The 23,220-nt window shown below is 69.2% G+C and overlaps 9 protein-coding genes across 9 annotated transcripts; 2 read left to right on the top strand and 7 right to left on the bottom strand.

The window, feature by feature from the left end:
* Nucleotides 1-18: 18 nt before the first annotated feature.
* Nucleotides 19-1,131, bottom strand: RHOBADRAFT_47164 (uncharacterized protein; the record flags this gene model as incomplete). The annotated part of the gene is made up of 7 exons (XM_018414938.1): nt 19-194; nt 273-458; nt 532-594; nt 661-667; nt 736-747; nt 818-876; nt 954-1,131. The coding sequence occupies 7 exons, from the start codon at nt 1,129-1,131 to the stop codon at nt 19-21; spliced, it is 681 nt and encodes a 226-aa protein (XP_018268031.1).
* Nucleotides 1,132-2,188: 1,057 nt separating this feature from the next.
* RHOBADRAFT_56125 (uncharacterized protein) lies at nt 2,189-3,755 on the top strand. Its single transcript, XM_018418200.1, has one exon. It carries the CDS (start codon nt 2,194-2,196, stop codon nt 3,322-3,324), a length of 1,131 nt encoding a protein of 376 aa, XP_018268030.1. The 5' UTR covers nt 2,189-2,193; the 3' UTR covers nt 3,325-3,755.
* A 3,235-nt stretch (nt 3,756-6,990) lies between these two features.
* On the bottom strand, nt 6,991-9,130 carry RHOBADRAFT_65673 (uncharacterized protein). The gene is made up of 11 exons (XM_018418755.1): nt 9,051-9,130; nt 8,905-8,980; nt 8,578-8,693; nt 8,393-8,491; nt 8,051-8,326; nt 7,815-7,982; nt 7,660-7,723; nt 7,450-7,593; nt 7,379-7,385; nt 7,158-7,254; nt 6,991-7,053 (listed from the first exon to the last, which is right to left on the bottom strand). The coding sequence occupies exons 1-11, from the start codon at nt 9,120-9,122 to the stop codon at nt 7,024-7,026; spliced, it is 1,149 nt and encodes a 382-aa protein (XP_018268029.1). The 5' UTR covers nt 9,123-9,130; the 3' UTR covers nt 6,991-7,023.
* A 2,250-nt stretch (nt 9,131-11,380) lies between these two features.
* RHOBADRAFT_56122 (uncharacterized protein) lies at nt 11,381-13,233 on the top strand (the record flags this gene model as incomplete). The annotated part of the gene is made up of 2 exons (XM_018418199.1): nt 11,381-11,960; nt 12,035-13,233. 2 exons carry the CDS (start codon nt 11,381-11,383, stop codon nt 13,195-13,197), a joined length of 1,743 nt encoding a protein of 580 aa, XP_018268028.1. The 3' UTR covers nt 13,198-13,233.
* Nucleotides 13,234-13,264: 31 nt separating this feature from the next.
* On the bottom strand, nt 13,265-14,213 carry RHOBADRAFT_56121 (uncharacterized protein; the record flags this gene model as incomplete). Its single annotated transcript, XM_018418198.1, has 2 exons — nt 13,265-13,943; nt 14,019-14,213. 2 exons carry the CDS (start codon nt 14,211-14,213, stop codon nt 13,374-13,376), a joined length of 765 nt encoding a protein of 254 aa, XP_018268027.1. The 3' UTR covers nt 13,265-13,373.
* A 211-nt stretch (nt 14,214-14,424) lies between these two features.
* On the bottom strand, nt 14,425-15,342 carry RHOBADRAFT_56120 (uncharacterized protein; the record flags this gene model as incomplete). Its single annotated transcript, XM_018418197.1, has 2 exons — nt 14,425-15,068; nt 15,148-15,342. 2 exons carry the CDS (start codon nt 15,340-15,342, stop codon nt 14,523-14,525), a joined length of 741 nt encoding a protein of 246 aa, XP_018268026.1. The 3' UTR covers nt 14,425-14,522.
* A 395-nt stretch (nt 15,343-15,737) lies between these two features.
* RHOBADRAFT_56119 (uncharacterized protein) lies at nt 15,738-16,450 on the bottom strand (the record flags this gene model as incomplete). Its single annotated transcript, XM_018418196.1, has 2 exons — nt 15,738-16,229; nt 16,298-16,450. The coding sequence occupies 2 exons, from the start codon at nt 16,448-16,450 to the stop codon at nt 15,792-15,794; spliced, it is 591 nt and encodes a 196-aa protein (XP_018268025.1). The 3' UTR covers nt 15,738-15,791.
* A 547-nt stretch (nt 16,451-16,997) lies between these two features.
* RHOBADRAFT_47156 (uncharacterized protein) lies at nt 16,998-17,955 on the bottom strand (the record flags this gene model as incomplete). The annotated part of the gene is made up of 2 exons (XM_018414937.1): nt 16,998-17,693; nt 17,779-17,955. The coding sequence occupies 2 exons, from the start codon at nt 17,953-17,955 to the stop codon at nt 16,998-17,000; spliced, it is 873 nt and encodes a 290-aa protein (XP_018268024.1).
* A 552-nt stretch (nt 17,956-18,507) lies between these two features.
* RHOBADRAFT_56118 (uncharacterized protein) lies at nt 18,508-20,727 on the bottom strand (the record flags this gene model as incomplete). The annotated part of the gene is made up of 4 exons (XM_018418195.1): nt 18,508-19,195; nt 19,285-19,301; nt 19,383-20,300; nt 20,371-20,727. The coding sequence occupies 4 exons, from the start codon at nt 20,725-20,727 to the stop codon at nt 18,508-18,510; spliced, it is 1,980 nt and encodes a 659-aa protein (XP_018268023.1).
* Between the last annotated feature and the right edge of the window lie 2,493 nt (nt 20,728-23,220).

Here is a 23,220-nt window from a genome sequence, read left to right as displayed (position 1 = left end):
AGAGTCGCTCGCGAACGCTCAGAACCCGGCTGCGAGTCCTCCCGCCGCAGCGAGAGCGGCCCCGAGAGCCCATGCCCAGCCCGACCCCGCTCCTCCTGTTGTCGACGCTCCTGTGCTCGCTCCCTGAGCGCTGCCATCGTCGATGCCGCCCGGCCCGATGCTCGTCGTCGTCGGAAAGCCTTGCGAAGGTTCGGCTGCAGGACTCGAACTCGTGAGCTGGACGCGCTCGATGACTGAGCGTCTCGAGAGAGAGGGAAAATGCTCGAGCGCACCAGTGTACGTGTACGCGAGCCCGGCGCTCGACTGGGACGCCGCGACGCCGCCGAGGAGCGCCGAGCCGAGCCCGCAGACCTCGCGCACGCCGTCGAGGACCGACGACGCGTTGGCTTCGAGCGAGGGGACGCCGAGGTACTGCTCGCACTGGTTCGTCTGCACGAAGCAGTCGACGCATTGTGGGACTGGGAGCGGAGCGAGGAGGGTGGACGAGTGAAGGGGGGACCGTGTGCGCGCGAGAGAGAGCGAGAGACGCACACGCAGACGAGAACGTGTCGGTGGAGGAGCACTTGATTGCGTCGATGAAGGAGAGGGGGTTGTCTGCCGAACGAGAGAGAAAGCGTGAGCGTGCGACATGAAAGAAAGGAACGGTGCGAGGAGGCGAACAGAGCGTCTGCGACGAGGAGAGGTCGGTCAGCTCAGTCGCAGCGAGTCTCGCAGCCTGGCGGGCGACGAGCGTACGTTCTTCCAGTCCTGTAGGAGGGAGTGCGCGTGAGCCGGTGTGTCCTTAGAGCGTGAGCGGGAGAGGCAGGAGGAAGCGCACCTCAAAGGCGGACGCAGCTTTGGCGCAGCTCGAGATGCCGGACCACTGTGGCTCGCACGCTGCACGTCGCCTCGTCAGCTCGTCGAGGACAGTGAGGACGACGCGAGAAAGAGAGAGAGAAAGAGGGCAGACGCACCGACGCAGCTGGGAATGTCGGTCGGAAAGTACGGCTGGCTCCCGGCGGCGTACTCCCTCCTCGCGAGCGTGGCGGGCGAGTAGACGCACGTCGGTACAGTAGTCGACGCTGGCGTCGGGAACGGCATCGCCAGGACGCCGCCGACGAGGAGAGCCGCGAGAGGGAGAGGCGCGTGCATGTCGAGGAGAGGAGGGTCGAGAGGTGCGTCGAGCCCGGAAGGATTGCCCTGGCTTGCGAGGGTCAAGGCGGGCGTGCAGGGTCGTCGAGAGCGTCGAGTTGTGTCGATGCGAGAGCCGAAGGAGGAGCGCGGGCGAGCAAAGGAGGGAGGAAAGCCCCGGCGACTCGCCCTCCGCGCACCGTCCTCGAGCGCGCCCTCAATCGCTCTTCGACAATGGAGACGAGGCGCGAGTCGATAGCGTGTGTCGACGAGGCGACGAGAGCTGATCGAGGCCCGTGCGGCGAGAGCTGGATCAGCGCGCTCGAGCCTCGAGGGCAGTGCCCGGGCACGACGACGACGCGAGCCGGGCTTGGCAAGCACAGCCACGCACGCTTGCGAGGTGCACGATCGCGCGCAGGAGAGTACTGCGAGTGCAGCAGCTGCGACGAGCAAAGCTGCGCGTGAAGAGAGGAGCGAGCGGAGTTCCCGACGACGAGTCGTCGGCGGCGAGGGCTGCGACAGCGCGTTCATCCCTGTCGACTCTCGAGCAGCTCTGGAGCCGAGCGAGCGAGCGCAACGTTGATGAAAGCGCGGGCCCGGGACGGTTAGCGCTGTCTGGGTCCAAGCGCTTCCCCCCTCGAGCTGTGGTGGCCCCGGTCCGACTCGCGATTTTCGGACGCGAGTTTTTGGTAACGCGCGCCGAGGCTGGCCCGGGGCGAGTAGTAGCATGCAGTCGAGAGGCGTGGGACAAGAGAGAGAGAGAGCTGCACGCCGTGGGAAGCCTCTTCCTCTCGTCGTTGCTCGTGGCCAGAAGCGCGCGCGAGCCGAGGTCTAAGTCGGGAACGAGAAGAGGACGAGGGTGCCTGGCTGCTGTGCAAGCGACAGAGTACAGTAACTAAGGCGAGCGGAATACGAAAAAAGCTAAGCGGGCGAGGAGCGTTCAGGCACCGAGAGGAGGGAGGCGCGCGCGCGCGCCGCGGGCAGCTCGCCGTCGTCCCTCTCGCCCCTGCTCCCCTCCCCCTCCTCCCTCGACCCGCACACGCACACGCCGCGTGTGGCTGGCCACACCACCCTCGCCGCCCGATGCCGCACACGGGCACCCACACGCCGCCGCAGGCGAGCCCGCCGCTCTCGTCGAGCTTCGGCGGCGCCTCGTCGCCTCCACCCGCGGTCGCCGCCGTCGCCAACAACTCGGCCGCGCAGCAGCAACTGCGACCACCGCGAGCGTCGTCGACGTCGCCCCATCCGACTCCACGAGAGCAGGACCCGTTCCTCGCCCAGACGGCCGCCATCCCGCTCAGCGAGCGCGACCGCCAAGAAGGCTACGACGTCGAGCTCCTCAATGCCCGCCCGCGCGGCCGCTACTCGAGCGACCTGGGCGCCGGTGGTGGCGACGACGACTCGCTCGGTGGCGGCCGGGAGAAGTACGGCTCGGGCCTGGCGGCGGTTCACTCGCACCCGGGCCTCGGTGGCGGCGGCGAGGGAGCGGCGGCACCAGCAGTTCCCGCCCTCGGCGCGCTCGGAGGTGCCGGCCTCGGGCCAGTCGGCAGTGGGGCAGGGCTCGCAGCAGGGCCAGGAGTGTCGTACGGCGCCATGCAGCACGGCGGGCCAGGTGCGCCAGCAGGCGCGGCGGCCAAGGAGTACGGCGCCGACTCGTCCGGCGGCCACTCGGGCGCGACGGCTCACAGCGGCAAGCGGCGCCGCCCGTGGTACCTGCGCCCCTTGACGCTCCTCATCCTCGCCCTCTTCATCGTCGCCGTCGCGCTCGCCGTCGGCCTCGGCGTCGGCCTCTCGGAGCGCGACTCGCGCGACAAGTCGGACGACCTCTCGGCCTCGTCGGCCAACAGCACCTTGCGCTCGCGCCTGTCGACGTCCCGCACTCGATCCCCAACCGCCTCGACCGGGCTTGTCATCCCCTCGTCCGACACGTCGTTCTGGTCGTCGCTCGCGACCGGCACCGACGAGTCGTCGTCGGGCGCCGCCGACGAGACGGCCTCGGGCATCTCGACCAACGCGCCGTCGAGCATCACGTCGATCCCGTCGCCCGTCACGGCGACGACGCTCGCGACGACGGGCAATCTCCCGATCCCGGCCAACAGCTCGACCGTCATCTCGGGCACCACCATCTCGGTCCTGTCCAACACCGACGAGTCGACGACGGCGAGGGCGACGGCGGCCGCGCGCATGCGCCGCACCATGCTCTTCACCGCATGAGCCCCCATCCCCTCCCTGCATCTTCTCGCTGTACCCTCCACCCTCATCGGCGCGGCGTCGCCCATCGTCGTCGTCGTGGTCGTCGTCGTTCGTCTGCTCGGACGCCGGATATACCCTCGCCTCGCCCCTTCCCGCCGTCCCTCCCTCTCGCACCTCTCTTTCCCACGCCGCCCGTCACTCGTCACACCCGCACCCTCGGTCCCACCTCGCTCTCATACCCTAGTTGCTCGCGCCCCCTCTTGCCCTTTCCCTCGTTGTCTTTCTTCCACCCTTCTCTCTCCCTCGCCCGCGCCGTCTCTCTCCTGGTTATCCCTCAGACAGACCCTCTCTCTCACTCTCTCGCTCTCGTCGCGCCGTAGTCGTCGTCGTTCCCCCGCAGCATCGCGCCTCTCTTTGTGCAACCCTCGCCTCGCGTTCACTCGTGCCCCCTCGTCGTCCGCAATATTCGAGTGCTCGACAGAGCCGAGAGCAGCAAGTCCGACGAATCCGGAGGCCGAGAAGAACACGCGCGGCTGGCCTGCTCGCGTGGAGAGAAGTCGACGCGTCGCTCGTGCGCGCTGAACCTTCTCTCTCTCTCTCTCGCGACGCGCCGTGCGGCTTGCGGCTGCTCGCCCATGTCTGCAGCTGGTCCTCCCGGAGCGAAAGCGAGCTGCGCGAGCCTCACCTCGAGTCGCGACACGCGAGTTGCGCGACTGCGAAGGAGCCTGCGCACACGCTTCGGCCTCTCCACGGTCGATGCTCGATATCCTCATCGCTTCTAGCTCGCTTTCCGAGTCGGCATCGCTTGCGGATCGCACCCCGCGCGTGTCCGCCCGCTGGAGCTGCTCGCCGCTCGAGCCTCGCCCGCCGAGCGTGCCCGGCCTCGAGTCCTCTCGCCGATCGAGAAGAACGACAGCGAGATGCAATGCAAGGATTAGGGAAAGACGAGTGCGAGCTGCAGTGCGAGAGAGAGCGGTACTGGCTAGTGCCGCCCGACGTCCACCTCGTCGAGGAGCACCTCCCTCCCGAGCTCCTCCTCCCCGTCGAGCTCCTCCTCCGCTCCCTCGCGCGCCGTCGCAAAGCTCCCCTCCCCGCTCGAGCTCCCGCTCCTACCGCTCCCAGCACCCCCACTCGTTCCTCCAACGCCGCCGCCGCCGAACGACGTCGACGCCAAGCTGTCCGTCGCCTCGCTCCGGCTGCGGCGCGTCTCGTCGCTCTCGCTCGCGATCGTCGACAGGCGCCGCACGAGGCGGCCGTCCGACATGCGGACGTAGACGATCGCGCCTCGGGTCGAGCCGGACGAGCCGGTTGGCGGGTCGGCGGGTGAGGGTCGGGGAGGAGAGGGCGACGAGGGGAGGTCGCGAAGTGGGTGGTGCGCGTCGTCGCGAGGGGACGGGTCGGGGGAAGGGAACGAGGACGAAGGCGAGCCGAGGAGCGGCGCGGCGGACCCGGTCGAGAGGCGCCTGCTCGAGAGCGAGAGCGAGGGCGACGACGACGACGCGAACGACGCCGGCCGGCGCAGGCCGCTGAACAGCGAGCCGTAGTCGTGCCCGTCGCGAGCGGCGGCTGCACCCTCGTCAAGTCACGCCTCGTACGAGACGGGATGCGCCGGCTGAGGACGGGCGACATGCTCGCCGCCGACGTGCACGGCCGAGCGCTCGAGCCCCTCGACGCTGCGCCGCCCTGCGCCCGGCTCGGCGTCCTTCTCCCGCAGCGCCTTGGCCTCCTCCTCCTCGAGCGTCGCCGCCGCGTCGTACGACGGCACGCCGAGGAGCCACCCGACCCCGCCCCACAGCTTGGCGCCGAGCCACTGCGCCGCGCCTCCCGCGCTCGCGCTCGCGCTCCCGCCTGCGCCGCTCTCGACCCCAGCACCGGCGCCGCGGCTCGCCCGGGACGCGCTCGAGCCCCACCGAGCATGCTCGACGTCGTAGCTCCACGCGCCGTCGCTCACGCTCGCGTAGAAGGCCGTCGCGCGGTCGGGCGCGTGCGGGAGGTCGTCCGGGTGCACAGCGGACGGGCTGACGATGGTCGGCGGGTGAAAGGCGGACGAGAGCGGGACGATGTCGGCGCGGTGACGCCCGAGGAGGGCGCGGAGCTCGGCGGACGGGAGCTGCGAGGGCGAGACGACGGCGGGCGTGAAGAGGGTGCGGTGGTACCGGCGCAGGACGACGAGCCAGATCGTCTGCGGGGCGCATGAAAGAGTCAGAAGCTGTTCTCGAGAAAGACTGAGAGATGAGGGACGCACCAGGAAAGCCGCAGTGACGAGGAGCCGGACAACCGCCGCGCCGCTCCACCCTTTCCACCCCTCGCCCTCGCAGTCGTCGCCCTTGTCGCCCGACGTCCACGCGACGTCGATGCCCCAGTCGCACCGGTCGACGAGCTCGCCCTTCCACACGAACGACAGGACAAAGTTGGCGAACACGAGGGAGAGGTGAAGGAAAGAGGACAGGGCGGCGCTCGAAAGGCCGACGAGGCACAGGATCGAGGGTCGCCGAGACTGTGAGAGAAAGGCTGGTGAGCTCGAGACACAAGAGAGAGAGAGAGAGAAAGAGTGGACGCACTCGAAGGAAGAGGAGGACAGCGACCCAAAGAAAAAGGACCGAGAGCCACACGGCCATCTCGACCCACCTCAGCGCGCCTCGGCCCGACCCGCCACTCTTGACGAGCGCGACGCACGCCTCGACCTCGAACCAGAACGTGACGCCGAGCACGACGAGCGAGAGCACGCCGGCGACGTAGCCCGTGCGGCGGCGGCGCTTGAGGGCGAGCGAGGTGCGCAGGCGCTGCAGCTCCTGGAGGAACAGGTGGGCGTCCGAGCCTGCGTGAGGGACAAGGCTTCAGTGAGGGTACGGGGGGACAAGAAGAAGGTGAACGAGAACGCACCAACGACGCCAAAGTCTGCTCCAGGGAGCGCCAGCATGCCCTCGCCGTGCCCATCGCGCCCGTCCTGCTCCTCGCCACCGCCGACCTGCGCACCATCGCCGTACAGCGACGCGTCCCGCACGAGCACGCTGCTGCGCGGGTCACGGCTCAGCAGCTCGGCGAACGAGTGCCGGCTCGTCCAGTCGGCGGCCGGCGGCGAACTCGCCGTGGACGGGGGCGAGGTCGGGGTCGGGGTCGTGAAGATGGAGCTCGAGCGGGAGAAGCGCCGAGGTGGAAGGGTCGTGAGGGCGTCGTGCTCAGGCGAGGGCGTCGACGAGGAGGAGAAGGGGAGGCGGAACATGGCGAGGCAGGCGAGAGGGACGCCGGGCGAGGTGCTGGACGGTGGTGCTGGGCGTGGTCGAGGTCGTCAAGGTCGTCGAGGGTCGTGAGAAGTCGTGAAAGGTCGTCGAGGGTCGTAAGGTCGTCCAAAGCCGTCGATGGCCCGGTCGGGGCGCTCGAGCGCCTGCTTGTCGTGCCGAGAGCGAGAGTGACGCGCTCGAGCGGAGCGAGGCCTCGGGCGCAGGCCTCAGCAAGCGAGGCAGAGAGAAGCAGCCCGCAAGCTGACGAGGTGCAGCGACCGAGAGACGAGCGGACGGCCGGGGGAGGCGCCGCGCCGAGCTGAGCGCGAGGGAGCGTGCGCCGACGGCGGGTCGAGCGCGCCGTCATCTCGAATCGATCGAGGCGTTGGCTGCACGCCGACGAGTCTCGGGAGCGAGGCGTCGCCCGGCCGAGACGCTGGCTCATGACGCTGCGCCGTCGAGGAGGTTAAAGCGAGAGAAAGTGTCTGCGCGGGCACTGCTACACAAAGCGCCCGATCTGCTCGCCCGCCTGCAAGGACCGAGAGAGTTTGTCAGTTCCGTGGCTCGAGAGCGAGAGCGCGCAGGAGAGGGAGAGAGACAGAGACTGAGAGAGAGAGAGAGAGCGGGACGCACCCTGACCACCGTCTCGATCCGGTCCTTCGAGTTCTTGACGAGGTCGTCGTCGAACTTGACCGAGCCCGCCGGGAAGACGGCGATGATGGTCGAGCCACTGCAGGGCGAGGAGAGAGCGCAGAGTCAGTGAGGGAACCGGGAGCGCGAGGAGGGCGTCGCCGCGCAAGTTCGGCTGCGAGGCGCACGGGCCCTCGCCGGAAAAGGGAGAGGCCGAGACGCACCCGTAGGCTGCAGGGCGTACTCAGAGTCAGTCTGGGTCCTCGCAAAGACAAAGAGTAGTGCCAGGGCGGACAAAAAAAGCCCAGCTCGTCTCCTCTCTTGACCTCGGCGCCCTCGTCGACCGTGCGCTTGATGGCTCCGACGAGCATGGCGCCGATCTGGACGTAGGCGACAGGGATGACCGATCCGTCTGGTCGCGGGGTCGAGAGGAGCGTGACTGTGTGGCGAGCAGGGCATGAGCATGCGGTTTCTGCGGGAGGAGGGGAGGGACGCGAGGACGCACCGTCGCGCTTGTTCTGCGTGAAGACGTCGATCTCGGACTCGTTGACGCACACCGGGTTGACCGTCTGCAGAGGCAGGGAAGCGGTCAGTCGGGCCAAACGATCGAGAGTCGACCTTCCTCGAGCGAGAAAGAGAGGCAAAGGACGAGGGACGCACGTAATACTCGCCCGCGACCGATCGCGTGCTCCCGACCGTGCCCGCCACAGGCGAGTGATAGCGGTGGTAGTCGGCGGGCGCGAGGCGGAAGACGGCGAGTGCGGCGTTGTTGAACTGGGCCGCGAGCTTGTCGTCGTCGAGCAGCGCCGGGACCGTAAAGTGCTTGCCCTGCTCGTGCGACGTGTCAGTGCCGTATCCGCCGTGACGCAGGAGAGCAGGAGAGCGCCAGGGCGCACCTTGATCCACAGCTCCTTGGCGGCGTCGACCGTGTCAAACACGGTGAGGCGGCAGTCGGCCGCGCTCGAGACGACGTCCGGGTCGTGCGGGCTCGCCGGCCGCCTCGCGTCGGGCTTGAGCCGGCGCGAGAAGAAATCGTTGAAGGTGCGGTACTTGGCGAGGTCGGGCTCGAGGAGTGCCGCCGTGTCGATGTGGTACGTGTCGACAAAGTGCTGGATGTGCGGCAGGGCGTTGACGGGCGAGTCGAACGCGATGCCCTGCTTGATGCTCTGTTGCTGCGAGCGGGGAGAGACAAAGGTTAGTAGCGTCGGACCGAGGGAGAAAGAGAGAGGGCGGCGGACCTTGAACAGCTCCTCGACGCGCCTCGACCCGAGCAACTTGGCCTGCTCGCGCCCATGGTACAGCGCCTGCATGCCGACGCGCACATACAGCGGCATGCTCTGCGTACGGCAACGGCTTCGACGAGTCAGTGCCCGTCGCATCTCGTGCGGCGCGCCGACAGAGAGCGAAAACGAGCCGTGCTCACCTCCCACACCTTGACCGGCTCGGGCCCGCGCGTGACGACATAGTTGCCGAGGCCATAGCTCGCCGCGAGCTTTTCGATGCCCGGGATGAAGCGCTTGAGCCAGGCGTGGGCGAGGCCTGCTTGGCGTGACGGTGAGAGGGGGAGGAGGTGGACAGGAGGGGAGGGGGAGGGGCTGCGAGAGGCGCTGTGTCAGTTGTCGGTGGCTCGAGGTACACCAAGAGCGAGAGTGGACGCACCATAGATCGGGTCCAAGGCAGAGAAGAAGGAGAGAGAGGGCTTCATCAGTTCCTCCTCCTCGACCGAGAGTCAGAGGGAGGCAAGACGCACCCTCGTGCGCCGGCGTGTGCAAGTCGACCTCCTTGACTCCCTCGTCCTCGCCGTGCGTGAGCCCATCGAGCGTCGCCTGCGTGTGCGAGCGAGACGGTCAGCTCGCTCGGCCCCACCTCGCGGCGAGAGAGAGAGCGAGGGCGCACCGCGTAGTCCTCGTGCGTGGCCGTGCGGTGGTCGTGCGCCGGCTCGGGCTGTGTCTGCAGCGTGGGCTCCATCGTGCGCGCGCAGAGTCGTCGTGGTCCAAGTCGAACCTCCTCCTCGTCCCGCTGCCTAGGCCTGACGTCGCTGCGTGCGAACAAAAATAGCCCTCGCGCTCTCGCTTCGCAGCCACGCGAAACGCTCTCGACGAACAGTCACTGACAGGATAGATACATCGACCTCGCTCGTACAACCCTCCCTCGAGCGCCGTCACGCTGCCGACCCAACGCTCGCCTCCTCGTCCTCCCGCTCCTCCCGCTCCTCCTCTCCCTCCTCGCCCTCCTCCCCGCGCCCAAAGTTCCCCACGACCCCAAGCGCCCCCGGCGACCCGGCGAGCAAGTACCCTCCCCCGAGCGTGACGCTGAGGGTGCGCGAGCGACCGCCCGCGAGGCCCGGGCTGAGCGCGGCCGCGACGAGCGGGACGGGGAGGAGCCGTGGGGCCGAGGCGGTTCCTGGGACCGCGGTCGAGGATCGGTCGGTGAGGGCGTGGTGGGAGAGTGAGGGGGGCGCGCGGGCGCTCAGGGCGGCGTAGGGCGAGGGGGCGTCGGCGGGCGCGGTGGGCGAGGGCTTGGAGGTGTTCGAGGGGGGAGAGGGTGGGTCGCGCGTGAGGAGGTAGACGCCTGCGATGCGGGGGCGTGTCAGTCACGCGCCAGGCGGCGAGAGAGAGAGAGAGAGTAAGAGGTTGTGGCTCACCGCCCGCCGACACGACGCAGCCGAAGCTGAAGTTGACCAACGACGGCAGGGCAACGCCCTCAAAGTCGCGGTACAGGATCGCGCTGCCGACGATCGTCGACAGGGCGAACGTCATGTACTGCGTCGGGATGACGACGCGCGACTCGAAGCGTTGCACTGCGCGCGCGCGCGTGCGGGAGGGGTCAGGTCGGGTCCGGGTCGAGTGCGCGCAGGATGAGAGAGAGAGAGAGGGAAGAGGGACGGACGGCTCTTGTTGACGTAGTTGACCTGGAGGAGGGCGGTCCCGACGAGGACGACGAGGACCGGGTACGTGATCCAATACTCGAAGCTGTGTCCAAACACGACCTCGCATTAGTCCCCCTCGCGCCCTGACCGACGCTCAAGAGAGACAGAGTGAGTGGTCGAGAGGACGCACATGCGCAAGAAGAGCAAGTTGAGGAACGACGAGATGGCCTTTGTCGACAAGACGGTGAACGCGCCCGCGAGGGCGCACAGGGCGAGGTCGATCAGGACGTAGCGGTCGCCGAGCTTTGTGCGCGACAGGTGCGCGAGGACGGCCATGGCGACGGCCGACACGGCGGCGTAGGCGATGAAGAGCGGTCGCGAGATGGCCGACAGGAACTCGTCGGGCGTCGGCTGTGGGGGGTGCGTCAGTGAGGGCGCCCTGAGATAGGGAGGGAGAGAGAGGAGAGACGCACCTTTTGATCGTTGGACCGCGAGGCGTAGACGACGGTGGCGCCGCCGACGAGGGCAATGGCGACGCCGACGAGGTCCTTGCGGCGGAACGGCTCGCGCACGATGAGGGGCGCGAGAAAGACGTTGGCGATGAGGGCGACCATGCCGAGCTGCGTGTGGTGCGACGACGACGAGGTGCGTCAGTGTGAGCGCTCTGTGGCGGCGCAGAGACGCGCCGCGAGGAGAGGAGGGAAGGGGGCTGAGGCGCACGGGAGCGACGACGGACGGCGCCGCGAAGCCGTACGCGAGAAAGTTGCCGAGCTCGCCGAGGTTGAGGCAGGCAAAGCCCGCGAGCCACAGCGGGCTCGTGAGGAAGCCCTTGTCGGTCCTCGGGCGGCCCGCTCGAGTGCTGCTGCGGCGGGACGACGAGCGGCGGTGGAGGAGCGGCGGGGGCGAGTCGGTGCGGAGGTGCGAAGAGACGAGGACGACGGGGCTCGTGGTCGAGCTGCTGGCGAGAGGGTCGGACAGGGAACGGTCGAGGGTGGGCTTGGTCGTGACGATCAAGGGCGTGCGCTCATGAGGAGGAGGGCGACCAGGGGATCGTCCTCTCGTAGCGGGTTGGGGTGCGTCGGCCTTGCGCGCACGTCGAAGGTGGGCGAGTCTGTGTGCGAGTCCAGTCAGTCTCGGAATCGTGGGTCAGAGAGAGGGAGAGGAGGTTGGCTCACCTTTGGAGGTTGAGGGCGGCGCACACGAGGCAGTTGGCGAGGATGGCGATGCCGACGCCGATCAAGGTCGACGTGCCCGGTGATGACCCGCCTGGGATCATGCGAGCGAGGATGACAAGAGCGAGCGTCGCCGTCCTCATCGCCGCGGAGGAGGGTCGCCTCGACCCACACACACACTCGCCATGCTGTCAGCACACCAGCAGGCTGCAAGGAGGCCACGCGCATCCTCGACCGACCATGCACCGCCACCACCCCTCGCCTCCCCTTCCTCCTCGTCCCCCACCTTGACCGCCGCCGCCGACAAGGTGCGGTCCAGCACAGCGCACCCTCTCGATGCCGCCGACGACGACGACGAGCCGCAGCAGTGCTGGATCTGCTACACCGACTCGACCGAGGACCCCTCGCGCCCCTTCATCCACGCCTGCTCGTGCACCCTCGTCGCCCACGAGCAATGCCTCCTCGACTGGCTCACGGCCCAGGCCACCTCGCCCCAGCAGCACCACCCGCACCCGCCGCGCTGCCCCGTGTGCGCGAGCCCGATCGTCGTCCGCGAGCACCGCAGCGACCTGTTGCGCCTGTACCGCCGCGTGCGCCGCAACGCCGACAACGCGTCGCTCGTCGCCGCCGTCGGAGCCGTCGCCGCCAGCGCGTGGTTCGTCGCCGCCGCGTACGGCGCCTGGGCCGTCAGGACCTTCATGGGCGACCAGGTCGCGAGGGCCCTCGTCCTGCGCCACGAGGGCGGCTTCCCCTGGCGGTACTGGCGTGCGTCCACCTCTCTCTCTCTCTCTCCTCACACGCACCCGACGAAACGCTCACCCTCTCCCTCGCCCACACAGTCAACCTCCCGCTCATCCCTTTCACCCTCATCCTGTCGCGCACCCCTCTCATCGACTCGCTCCTCCCCTTCCTCCCGCTCACCCTAGTCCTCTCGGCCGGCGGCGGGCCCCACCGCGCCCTCGGCTCGTCGCCCTTTTCCTTCGACCCGCTCGGCCTCGACGACCTCACCCTGCGGTACCCTCCCTCGCCCACGTTGACCGTCTGCCTCCTCCCCTGGCTCCGCCTCGTCTACCTCCGCCTCCGCCTCCGACTCTTTCACGCCGTCCTCGGCCGCCGCAAACGGTTCCGCGGCCTCGCGGGCGTCTTTGAGGAGGCGACCGCCGACGACGACGACGACCTCGTCGGCGCGCACGACGGCGGCGATGGCGACGGTGACGAGGCGGGCGCAGCGGCGAGGACGACGAGGACGCGCGGCGAGGCGCTCGAGCTCGTCGCCACGCTCGAGGTCGACGTCGAGGAGCGCGCCCTGCCCGGCGCCGCCGCCGACCACCCTGCCGGCGCGCAGCAGCTCCCCGCCGCCGCAGCCGCCGCCGCCGCCGACGCACCCCCGACGGCGACGACCACCACGACGACCTCTCGCCTCCGAATCGGCATGGGCCGCCTCACCTCGCTCGTCCTCGGCGCCCTCGTCTTTCCCGCCCTGTCGGCCGCAGCCGGCTCGGCCCTGTTCTGGCTCGCCAAGAGACGGGGCAACAACGCGCCCCTGCGCGCACTCAGGGCCGTCCTTGGCGTCGGCGCCGTGCTCGCTGCGCGCGGTGGTGCGGGCCCGGGCTCGGGCTCGTCCTCGGGCGCCGGCACCGGCCTCGGCGCGAGCTGGATCGCGCAGCTCGCTGCGCTCGGCGGCGGCGGCAGCGGCGGCGTTGGCGGCACGCGCCGAGCGGCGACCGTCGTCGACCCCAAGTGGCTCCGCAACACGCTCGGCGCCGCGCTCGTGCTCGTCGTGCGCGACGTGTGCGAGCTCACGGCGGGCGTGCTCGAGCAGCGCAGGAGGCGCTCGAGGCGCGTCGTGGAGAGGCCGTTCAGGCCGGGCATGGGCTCGAGCGGCGGCGCGGGCGGCGGTGCGGCGGCGGGACAGGGTGGGGCGAGGGGAGAGGGGGTGGCGGTGAGCAGCGGCGGGAGGAACGCCCAGGGGCGAGAGGCCGTCGTCCACACGCTGCTGTAGCTCTCGCGCTCGCACTCTCTGTAACGCTTTCCTCTCACGTTCTCGACTCGTCGTCGTGAGAGACAGAGAGATATAGACAGGTTGCACAGCGAGACACAGAGAGGGAGAGAGGTACAACGACGAGAGAAGGAGAGGCTAGATCCGGCTGGACGCTGTACTGTTCGCGCGCTCGCGCCTCAGTCGAACCCGTACGGGATCGGCTCGAGGTAGACGCTCAGGATCGGGCGCTTGCCCTCGCCGGGCTTGACGACCGGGTCCTGCCACCCGTTCCAGTAGCAGTCCTCGGCCATCTCGTCGTTGGCGACGTGGCGCTTGCGCGCGATGCTGTCGTACTCGAGCGCCTGGAGCACGTCCTTGGGCGCCGGCTTGTCGAACCAGGTGCCGAGCGCCGTAAACACGTCGCCGACCGTCACGCCGCCGCCGTCCTTCTTGTTGATCAGGACGTGCGAGTGCTTCTCGCCGTTGTTGTAGAACTCGGGCGCCGGGCGGACCTTGAGGCGCGTGCAGGCGGGCGACGTCGCAAACTCGCGCGTGGTCGGGTACGTCCAGGGCGTGCGGCCCGGGTCGACGCCCTTCTTGGCCGCCTTCTTCATGTGCTCGGCCGCGACCGAGAGCCACCGCGAGCGCTCGAGCACGCGAAAGGTCGCGATGTGCGGGTGCAGCGCGAACTGCATGCCGACCTTGAGCTTGCCAGGTGCGCCGGCGACGGGACCGCGGTGGAACAGCGTGTCGTCGAGGCTCTCGTGCTGCGCGAGGAGGAGGGAGGGGGGGTCAGAGGGAGGGAGGTTGGCCCGAGAGAGAGAGAGCGGGCACGGGCGCACCTGGACGAGGCGCCGGAACTTCTTGCAGACGCGCTGCACCTTGTTGAGCGCGTAGTAGTCGAGGTGGGCGAACGTGCGGAGCCAGACCTCGTCGGAGAAGCGCAGGGCGAGGGACGGGCCGGCGGGCTGCTGCGCGGCGTCGGCGGGTTGTGCGCGCGTCGTGGACGAGTCGGCTTCAGCGATGCGGCGAGGCATGGCTGGTGTCGTGAGCTGTGGGAGAGAGAGGGAGAGGCAAGCAAGGTGGGTTGGACGACAAGACTCGGTGACGTAGGTTTCGACGCGTCGAGTCGCGCGCGCTCGAGCCTCGACGAGTCTGCTCGACTGGCCGCTTACAAGCTTTCAAAGGCCCAGCAGCTCGCACCACCACTTCTCTCGAGGGATCGCGCACTCTCGACTCGACGCGAGGGACAGAGAGACGAGCGCACGTTGCACAGCGCAAGGAGAGGGAGCACGACGAAGACACAATCGGGTCCCTCTCGAGGCAATGCGACTGCGACTCGCCGTCTAGTCGGTGTACATGGTCGCCTCGAGGTAGACGCTCATGCCCGACTGTGCGCCCTCGCCCGCCCGCACGACGAGCTCGCTCCAGTGTTCGAAGAAAAAGTACCGGACCATCTCCTCGTTGTCGGTCCCGCGCTTCTCGGCGAGGTCGCCGTAGCCGGCCGCGTCCGTGACGTACCTGGGAGCGCGCGTGTCGTACCACTCGCCGAGGGCCTTGAAGACGTCAAAGACCGTCACGCCGTCACGACGCTCGAGGACGACGAACGTGTGCTCGTTCTCGTCGTCGCCGTACAGCATGGTCGGCGCGACACGGACCTTGAGGCGGGTGCAGGCAGGCGAGGTGATGTAGTCGTCCAGAGCAGGGTAGCTCCACGGCGTGTAGCGCCACGGACGGCGCTTCCTCGCCTCCTTTGCGAGCACGAGGAGCCACCTCGCACGGGCGACAGGGTCGAGGCGCTCGACGTGTGGATGGAGCTCGAAGCTCATGCCGACCTCGAGCTTGCCGTCGACAGGACCGAGGCGAAAGAGCTGGGCGTCGAGGCGCTTGTCCTGGAGGGCGGGGGACGAGAGCGTGTGAGCGACGGCGCGCGAGCGGCGCGAGAGACAAGAGAGGCGCAGGGGGACGCACCTGGATGAGCCGCTGCACCTTCTTGCAGATCATCTGGGCCTGCTTGAGCGCGCAGTAGTCGACCTCGGCGAGGATGAGGAGCCACAGCTCGTCGGGGAGGCGGAGCGCAAGCGGCGTCGCGGTGGGCCGTGCAGCGGCGGTGGCGGGGGCTTGTGGGGCAGCAGACGAGACGACTTGGTCGTGCTGGGTAGCCATGGCCTCCTCGGGCGGGTCGAGGGCGGTGAGAGGAGGAGGGAAGTGCGAGCGCGATCGGAGCCGGTCCGACCGTTGACGACTGTCACGTGACGCGACGAGGCGCGAGCGTCGCTCGAGCCGCCGCGGACTCTCCGAGTGAGCAGCTTCCTCGACGCACTCTTTCGCTCTGTCGTCGAGTGCGGGACCGTGTCTGCGCTCGCTCTGCGAGGTGCCGAGCGAAGCGCAGGAACGAAAGCTCGAGTTTGGGAAGGTCGGCAGCGAGCTCGAGCCTCGTGCAGAACTTGCTTCCCTCGCAGGCTCGAGCAAGCTGCGCTTCTCTCGGCTCGCCAGGCGCAGAGAGCGACAGAGGAAAGCGACTGCAGGTGCTACACAGAGGAGGTAGACAAAGGAGGCGGGCGACGAGAGGGAGCGCGGGAACGACGAGGGGTGCGCAAGGAGAGAAGGGCTTCTCAGTGGTCGAATGGGCACGCTTGGAGGCACACCGTGCCGTCCTTGAGCACTATGGGGTGCCGCCAACCCGCGAAGGCGTGCCCGCCTTGCTCCATGACGAGCGAGTGCGCCCCTGGCCCGGTTTCCCAGTACTCCGCCAGCTCGTGCAGGATGTCGCGCACCGTGAGGCCGACGTCGCTCGTCACGAGCTGTTCGCCTCGTCCATACCAGGTGTCGAACATGTTGAGCACGAGCGCGGCGCAGGCGGGCGCGGTGGCGAACTCGTCGCACGCGGGAACCTCGTAGACGTTGAGGTTGGCGAGGTCCATCAGCGTCGCCGTGGTCGCCGTGACCCACATGCAGTCGACAAGGTCAAGGATAGGGTGCAGGGCGACCTTCTGCCCGGGCTTGAGCGGCTTGACGCCTTGACGGAAGAGGACGCGGTCGAATTTGGGGTCCTGCAGGCGGTCGCGCTTCGATCAGGTCCGGGCTCGAAGCCAGGTAGTCAAGAGAACGCTCGGCGCACCTTGACGAGCGTATCGAAGGCCTTGCACACGCGGCGCACGCGCTTGAGGTCAAAGTAGTCGAGCTGGCCGAGGATCATGAGGAGGAGCTCGGCGGGGAGCTGCGAAATGCGCGAGGGCTTGACGAGCGGCGATGATGTCGGAGCGGTGGACATGTTGAGCGCTGTCGGTGCTGCACAGGCGCAAGCTGATGTGGTAGCGTGGCGAGAGAGAGGCGAGGAGGGAGGGCCGGCCGGTCTCCGACAGTGTGCGTCCTCCGCGGACTCTCCGCGTCTCGGCGAGCTCTCGCACTCGCTCAGTCGAGGCTTGCGGTAGGAACCCGACCTCTCTGCATGCGGGAGAAGGGAGCGGGCGAGAGGGAAGGGAGGGAGACGACGGGACTGCGCGACTTGGGAAGGCCGCCGTCTGGGTCGAAAGCGCAGGGCCCGCTCTCTTTTCGCTAAGGGCAAGCTGCTGCCGCTCTCCCTCGCTAGAGCACTCGCAGAGAGACAGGCAAAGGCAGACTGCAAGGCACTACTCAAGCGAGACGGAAGAGGGAGAGGGGAAAGCGACAAAGGAGGGAAGGGCGAGGGGCGTGCGAGGGAAGGGGCGGCGAGCGGAACGGTCGGCGAGGGGCGGTAGAAGCGAGATCTGCAGGCGCAAGGAGTCAGGGAGTACTCGGGAAGAGGGAGGAGGAAGAAGGGAAAGAGGGACGCACCGCCGTCACGAGCCGAACCTGAGCGCCTCGAGGTAGACCGAGCCGTTGGCCTTGACGACGGCAGGACGCCAGCCCTCGAAGAAGCGGTGGTCGCTGAGCACCTCGTTGCGGCAGACCTTGTGCTCCTTGGGCCAGCCGTTCTCGGCGCGGACCTGCCTCGCGGCGGCGGCGGGAGCGGCCTTGGCCCAGTACTTGGCGATGGCCTTGAGGACACGGTCGCACTTGACGCCCGTCGAGTCCTTGACGACGATCTCGTCGTTCTTCGAGAAGCCGTGCTCGCCCATCATGCTGACCCTGAGCTCCTTGCACGCGGGCGACGTGGCAAACTCCTCTGCGGCCGGGTACTCGAGGCCGTTGAACTCCTTCAAGTCGTCGGACGCGTCGTCCTTGACGGCGGGAACCTCCTGCGACGACTTGTGCTCGGCGGCGTGCGAGCCGAGCGCGAGCTTGGCCGACGTCGAGTCGTCCTCGTCGCCGTCCGAGTTGCTCGACGCGCTCGGCGAGCTCGGTGCAGCGGCGACGTCGTCGTGGTCGTGCCGGCTGATGCTCTGGTCGTGGTAGCAGCCGCTCAGGACGGCAGCCCAAGTGACCGTGACGCCCACGCAGTCGACCGAGCTGAGGAGCGGATGGATCGCGACCTTCTTGCCCGGCTTGAGCTCGCCGCCGATAAAGCCGCGACGGAACAGCTTGAACTTCTGGTCCTGCACAGCGGAAGGAGGGGTGTACGCGGTGGGTCAGCTCTGCTGCGTGGGGGCGAAACTGAGAGGGCGAGAGAGGAGGGCGCACCTCGACGAGACGCTTGAAGCGCTTGCAGACACGGCGCATGCGCAGGAGCCTGCGGTAGTCGAGCGAGGCGAGGATCTGGGTCCATGTCTCGTCCGGGAGCCGGCTCGCGATGGCCTCGCCCAGGGACGGGGCGGACGCGGCGGACGAGGCGTCGGCGAGCTTGTCGACGGTGGCCATCTCGAGCGGCGAGGCGAGTACAGGAGAGCGAGGAGCTGCTGGGCGAGTGTCGAGTGTGCGAGCGTCCTGCTCGGTGTCGCTGGCGAGAAGGCGACACAAAGTGATGAGAAGGAAGGAAAGGAGCCTCGCGACGAACGGACCGAGGTCGGGCGAAGCGCTCGAGCCTCGCCGGACTTTCCGAACGACCGCGCTCGGCGGCAGTGCAGGCTCGGGACTGAGTGCAGCAAAGCTTGCAGTGATCTACAGAGCCAGGAGGATAGAAGAGGGGGACAGAAGGAGGTCGACGAGGAGAGAGAGGGGACGACGTCGACCGAGCGCGGCTGAGAGAGGTCCTCGCGGCGGCCGACGGCGAGGGGGAGGGACGGGAGTGACAGAAGAAAGGGATCCTGACCAAGCGAGGGGCACCAAGACGAGGAGGACCGACCACATCCGACCGCGCTCCTACCTCCTCCAGCCTCCTCCCTTCCTCGCGGCCGCCGCCAGCGACAGCTCCAGTCCGACAAGCTCGTCCACGTGCTCCCCCTCCTCCTCCTCTATCCGACCGTCCCTCGCTCAGCGCCGCCCGGCGGCGCTCGCTGCGCGCGCCTGCACGATGGCGCGGACCCGCTCGGTCGCCGCCTGCCGCGCCGCGAGGTCGCTCGCGCTCGCCGACGACGGCGCCGACAGGATGGCCTTGGACGCAGGCGGCGGCGCCCAGATGCTGTGCGGGAGCGGCGACAGGGCGGCGGGCACGGTCGAGGAGGGAGGGGACACGTGCGACGGTGGCGGTGGCGGCGGCGCCGTCGAGCGCGGGCAAAACTCGCACAGAGGGGCCGACGTCGTCCACTTGCTGTCGTCGGGGAAGGCGCTCGGGTAGCTGCGCGTCGGGACGAGCGGCGGGCGCGTGGGCGGTCGCGACTGGGCGGGCTGGACCGGGACGAGGGCCGGCCTCGACAGGGCGTGCGGGCCCGCGAACGGCGACGAGCCGCCGACGTGGACATGCGCGTCGTGACTAACGTGAGGAGGCGACCTCGTAACGGGCAGGTTCGAGCAGGGAGGCGCCGACGCGAAGTAGGCGTGAGGGATGCCGGGCGAGGTCGACGGCGGGCCGGTCCTGGGCGCCGACGCCGACGCCGACGGGCTCGAGGTAGCGAGGGCGACCGGGCTCGACGATCCACGTGCGAGGCTGGCGGCTTGCTGCGACTTGATCGTGAGGATGTCGCCGAGGTCGTTGGCGTGAGGGAAGCACTTGACACAGATCCTGCAGGCGGCGACGTGGTCAGCGGTTCCGCAGGGACAAAAGCCAAAGAGGGCTCGGCGGCGGAAGATAGTGAGGAGCGCGAGACTCACTTGCGACGGCGCCAGTTCTGCAAGACGGCGCAGGAGAGGGTCAGTATCGGCGTCTCGAGGCAGGCGGGCTCGAGAGAAAGAGAGAGGGTGCGGCTCACGATGAACGCGCAGACCCCGCACCTCCAGTCGCCGACCTGGACGACCATCGGCCCGACGTTGCCCGTGTTGACGACCGGCGCCGTCGCTGTCGCCTCGTGCTGCGGCGGCGCGAGTTGCTGCAGCGAGGGGACGCGCCCGCCATGCAGCTGCGCGACGCGCTCCGTGTCGGCGGGCGAGAGCGGATACATCGTGTGCGCGCGAACGTGCGCGCTGTCGAGCGACTTGGCCGGGGCGAGAGCTGGCGTCGGGAGGGGTGCGAGCGGCGGGAGCGGAGGAAGGGGGATGGGCGGCGCGCGACGGTGCGACGGCGGGGCGAGCGGCACCGGTCTCGTCGGCGTGCCGAACAGGTGCTTGTCGAGGTCGAAGATGGGCGGGGCGTGCGGCGTGTGCGGGCCCGGACGAGGCGGCAGGTTGTGGAGAGCCGGAACGGGGACGAGCGGCGGCGACTCGTGCGGACCAGGCGTCGACGGCACCGTCGTCGAGCTCCACAGCTCGCGGCGCCCGTTGAGCCACGTAGTCGGCGCCGTCGAGCGCTCGGCGACCTGCGACTCGAGGCGGACGACGGGCGCCGTCATCTCGCGGCGAAAGGCCGGGCGCTGCGGCGAGCGAAGCGCGGCCGACGAGGCGAACGAGTGGATCTTGCGGGGCGAAGGCGAGCCACCGAGGAGCGAGGGCGAAGGGAAGAAGGTGAACGAGTCGCGGCGAGCCTCGAGCGGCGAGGCGCTGCGGGTCTTGCGCAGGTCGAGGTGCGCCGTTCTCGTCGCGAGGTCGTCCTCGATCGTGTGCATGCCGCCCTGGTCGGCCTGAATGCCGAGACCGATGTCGACGCGGATGTCGGGGCCGAGCTTGTGCGACGACGAGAAGTAGTCGTCCGAGAAGGACCGAGTCGGGACGGCGCTGGCCGACAGGCCTTGAACCTGCGCAGGCGAGCATCCTGGTGAGCATCGCTCCTCGCGCCGAGGCAAGATCGAGTGAATAGGGACGCACCGAGAGGCCGAACCAGTGCGCCTTGTCCTTGCCCGTGCCCACCTCGACCGCGCCGACCTGGTCCTCGCGCTTGACGTCCTGCTCGCCGTCGCCGCTCGTCCAGTTGAAGCTCGTCGCCGGGCTCGTGCGGCTGCTGGAGCTCGTCTTGTCGCTCGGCGAGGTCGTCGTGGCCGGGCTCGGGTGGGCGTGCGAGGGAGGCGAGGGCGAGTCGAGGGCGGGGTCGAAGAGCGAGGCTCGAGCGGTCCTCGACGTCGGCCAAGGCAGGTCGGGGATGCCGAAGCGCGAGGTGGGCGAGTCGTGCTGGCGCTGGGTGGCGGTGGCAGGCCCGGGCGAGCCGTGTTGGACGAGGTCGCTCATCAGGTCGCGCGAGGTTGGACGAGGCGAGGAGGGCCGGGTGCGCCTTGCGGCGGCTAGGGGAAGGCCGAGAGGGCTCGCAGGAAGGAGGCTGATCGAGTGGAGCTGGCGCCGACCCGCGGCGTGCGAGACGAGGAGGTTCGAGGGCGGAGGAGGGAGGAAGAAGGGGAAGCGGGACGAGGAACGCGCAAGGGTCGGGCCGACCTCGCTCTCTCAGACGCTCTCGCTCGCTCGCCTGCAAGCTGTGCACAGCGAGGTTACAGAAAGAGTCAGAACCCGCTCGAGAGCAAGGTGGGAAGAAGGAAGTGGACGAACCGGCTCGAAAGTTGCGCGTCCTCCTCGCTCGAGCCCTCGCCGGCTGCAAGATAAACTCGTGGGGGATGTATTGACAAAGAAGGACTGCACACGACGTCTACTTACGCCCTCGCGATGACCTCGGCGTCGCACCGCCACTCGCCGCCGCCGTCCTCGGGCCGCACGAGCGCCCACAGGCCGCGCTTGCGCAGCAGCTGCTCCTTCATACTGCCCGTCGCGTAGTTGGCGTGCACGACGCAGGGGCGTGCGCCCGGCTCAAGCCCGCCGTCGAAGAAGCGCATGCCCGGCGGGAACACGTCGAACGGGAGCGCCTCGACCCGGACGGCCTTGTGCGGCGCCGGCGCGCGCAGGACGTGCTCGAGGTACTCGCGCGTGAGCGACGTGGCGAACGCGCCGAGCTCGCTCGACGCGAGCGGGTTGACGCACGTCGTCTGCTGGGCCTGGGCGAGCGCGAGGCACGACCGGCCGCGGTCGGCGCGGCCCGTCGCCGGGTTGAGGTCGAGCTCGGCGTCCTCGAGGAGGTCGAGCAGGTCCTCGACCTCGCCCGACCCGAGCGCCGTCAGGAACCGCTCGTGCGAGATCTCGGGCAGGAACGCGGCCGGCTGCTCCGACAGGAAGACGGCGGGCCCGAGCGCCGTCGCCTGGAACGAGGGCGCGCGCGCCTCGGGTGGTCGCTGCGCCGGCGCGCCGCCGAGGTCGAGCTCGGGCGAGATCGTCTGGTCGCGTGGGGCGTCCTCGCGCGCTCGTCGCCACTGCGTGAGGCGCTTGCCCTCCTCGTGCGCCTCCTGGAGCATCGAGATGTGGCACAGCGTCGTCGCGCGCCACACCTCGGCCGCGCCCGACGCCGGCGAGTACAGGTACGGGTCGAGCGGCGCGCCGTCGGCGCCGTGCGTCGGGGCGGCACGCTGTGCGCCGGCGTCCGTCACGCGCGAGTAGAAGAAGCACGCGCACGGCATGGCGTGCGTGCCCCACGCGTTGCGCGTCGTCGGGTCCATGTCGGGCGCGAAGATGATGGCGGGATGAGGGCCCGTCGGGCGGTAGAAGTGCGACAGGAACGGGTTCGGCGACGAGAGCCTGCAGGGACGAGGGAGCGAGAGTGAGCGGGCGGAACTAGAGGCGAAAAGAGAGGAAAAGAGGGGACGCACCAGACGGCGTCGTTGTCGACGAGGAGGACGCCCTTGATGCCCTCGAACTCAGGAACAGGAAGCGGGCCCGTCTCCCAGTCGTGCGCGAGGACCCTGTCCTGCCACGCGGCGTCTGCGGCCCTGCGCCACTCGGGGTCGCTGCGCTGGCTCTTGGCGAGGGCGCCGACGAGGGCGCTCATGACGGCCGTGCGCTCGAGCATGAGGCTCTGGTACCGCAGCGTGCCCCACGGGATGGTGGCGGGCGCGTCGGCGGCGTTGGCGTCGGCGGGCGGTTCTGCCGGAAGGAGGAGGTCGAGGAGGCGCAGGTTGGAGAAGAGGTCGTCCTCGAGGGTGCGCTCGGCGTAGGTGAGCATGGCGTCCTTGTCCGGGTCGTCGTCGTCGAGCTCGTCGGCGAGGTCGACGGCCTCCCAGTCGGTGCCGCGCACCCACCAGGTGACGACGCCGTGGTCGCTCAGCTCGCGCGCGAGGGCTTCGTCGCTCGTGACGACGAGGACCTTGGGGACGTCGGCGTGTCGTGCGACGCGGCTCGAGGGCTCGTACGGCTCGCCGTGGTGGTTGTGCGACGGGAACGCGCCCCACTTGGCCTTGTCGCGGAGGAAGCAGAGCCAGTTGTACAGCAACGGCTTGAAGGCTGGGGTGGCGAGGGTGACGACGAGGGTGTGGTCGGGTGGTGGTGCGAGGTGCGGGAGGACGGGCAGGAGCGACGCGAGCGACGTGTGAAACGTCGGCAGCGAGTGGTTGCCTCGAGACGACGAGGACGAGGCGAACAGCGGCGGGTTGACGCCGCTCGACGAGCCGGCAAGGGCCGCCGCAGCTCCGACGAGCTGCACTGCGGCCAGCACGAGCCCAGCTATCCGCATCGGCGCCCTGCTCGCGGTTGCCGGACGGCGGTGGGAGGGTGACCGTCGAGAGTTGAGAAGCGCGTTTCACCTCTCTCGACCGATTGCACCTCGTCGCTCTCTCTTGGAGCGAGTGTTGCGCGTGTAGACCTGTCCGTACAGTGGGGAGACACGCTTTGCCGACCCGCTTGCACCGG

Source organism: Rhodotorula graminis (genome assembly GCF_001329695.1).
Source record: "Rhodotorula graminis WP1 unplaced genomic scaffold RHOBAscaffold_17, whole genome shotgun sequence".
Taxonomy (NCBI): domain Eukaryota; kingdom Fungi; phylum Basidiomycota; class Microbotryomycetes; order Sporidiobolales; family Sporidiobolaceae; genus Rhodotorula; species Rhodotorula graminis.
The sequence above is the reverse complement of the archived record's forward strand: the minus strand, read 5'-3'. Positions and strand labels throughout refer to the sequence as shown.

Bases quoted from the DNA above. Each gene is read 5' to 3' on its own strand.
- RHOBADRAFT_56125 (XM_018418200.1), top strand. From the start codon at position 2,194: ATGCCGCACACGGGCACCCACACGCCGCCGCAGGCGAGCCCGCCGCTC.
- RHOBADRAFT_65673 (XM_018418755.1), bottom strand. From the start codon at position 9,122: ATGGAGCCCACGCTGCAGACACAGCCCGAGCCGGCGCACGACCACCGC. The intron at 8,492-8,577 runs GTGAGCACGGCT...TGCCGTACGCAG, and splicing joins AGCCGGTCAAGGTGTGGGAG to AGCATGCCGCTGTATGTGCG. The intron at 7,054-7,157 runs GTGCGTCCCGCT...CGGTCCTTGCAG, and splicing joins GGATCGAGACGGTGGTCAGG to GCGGGCGAGCAGATCGGGCG.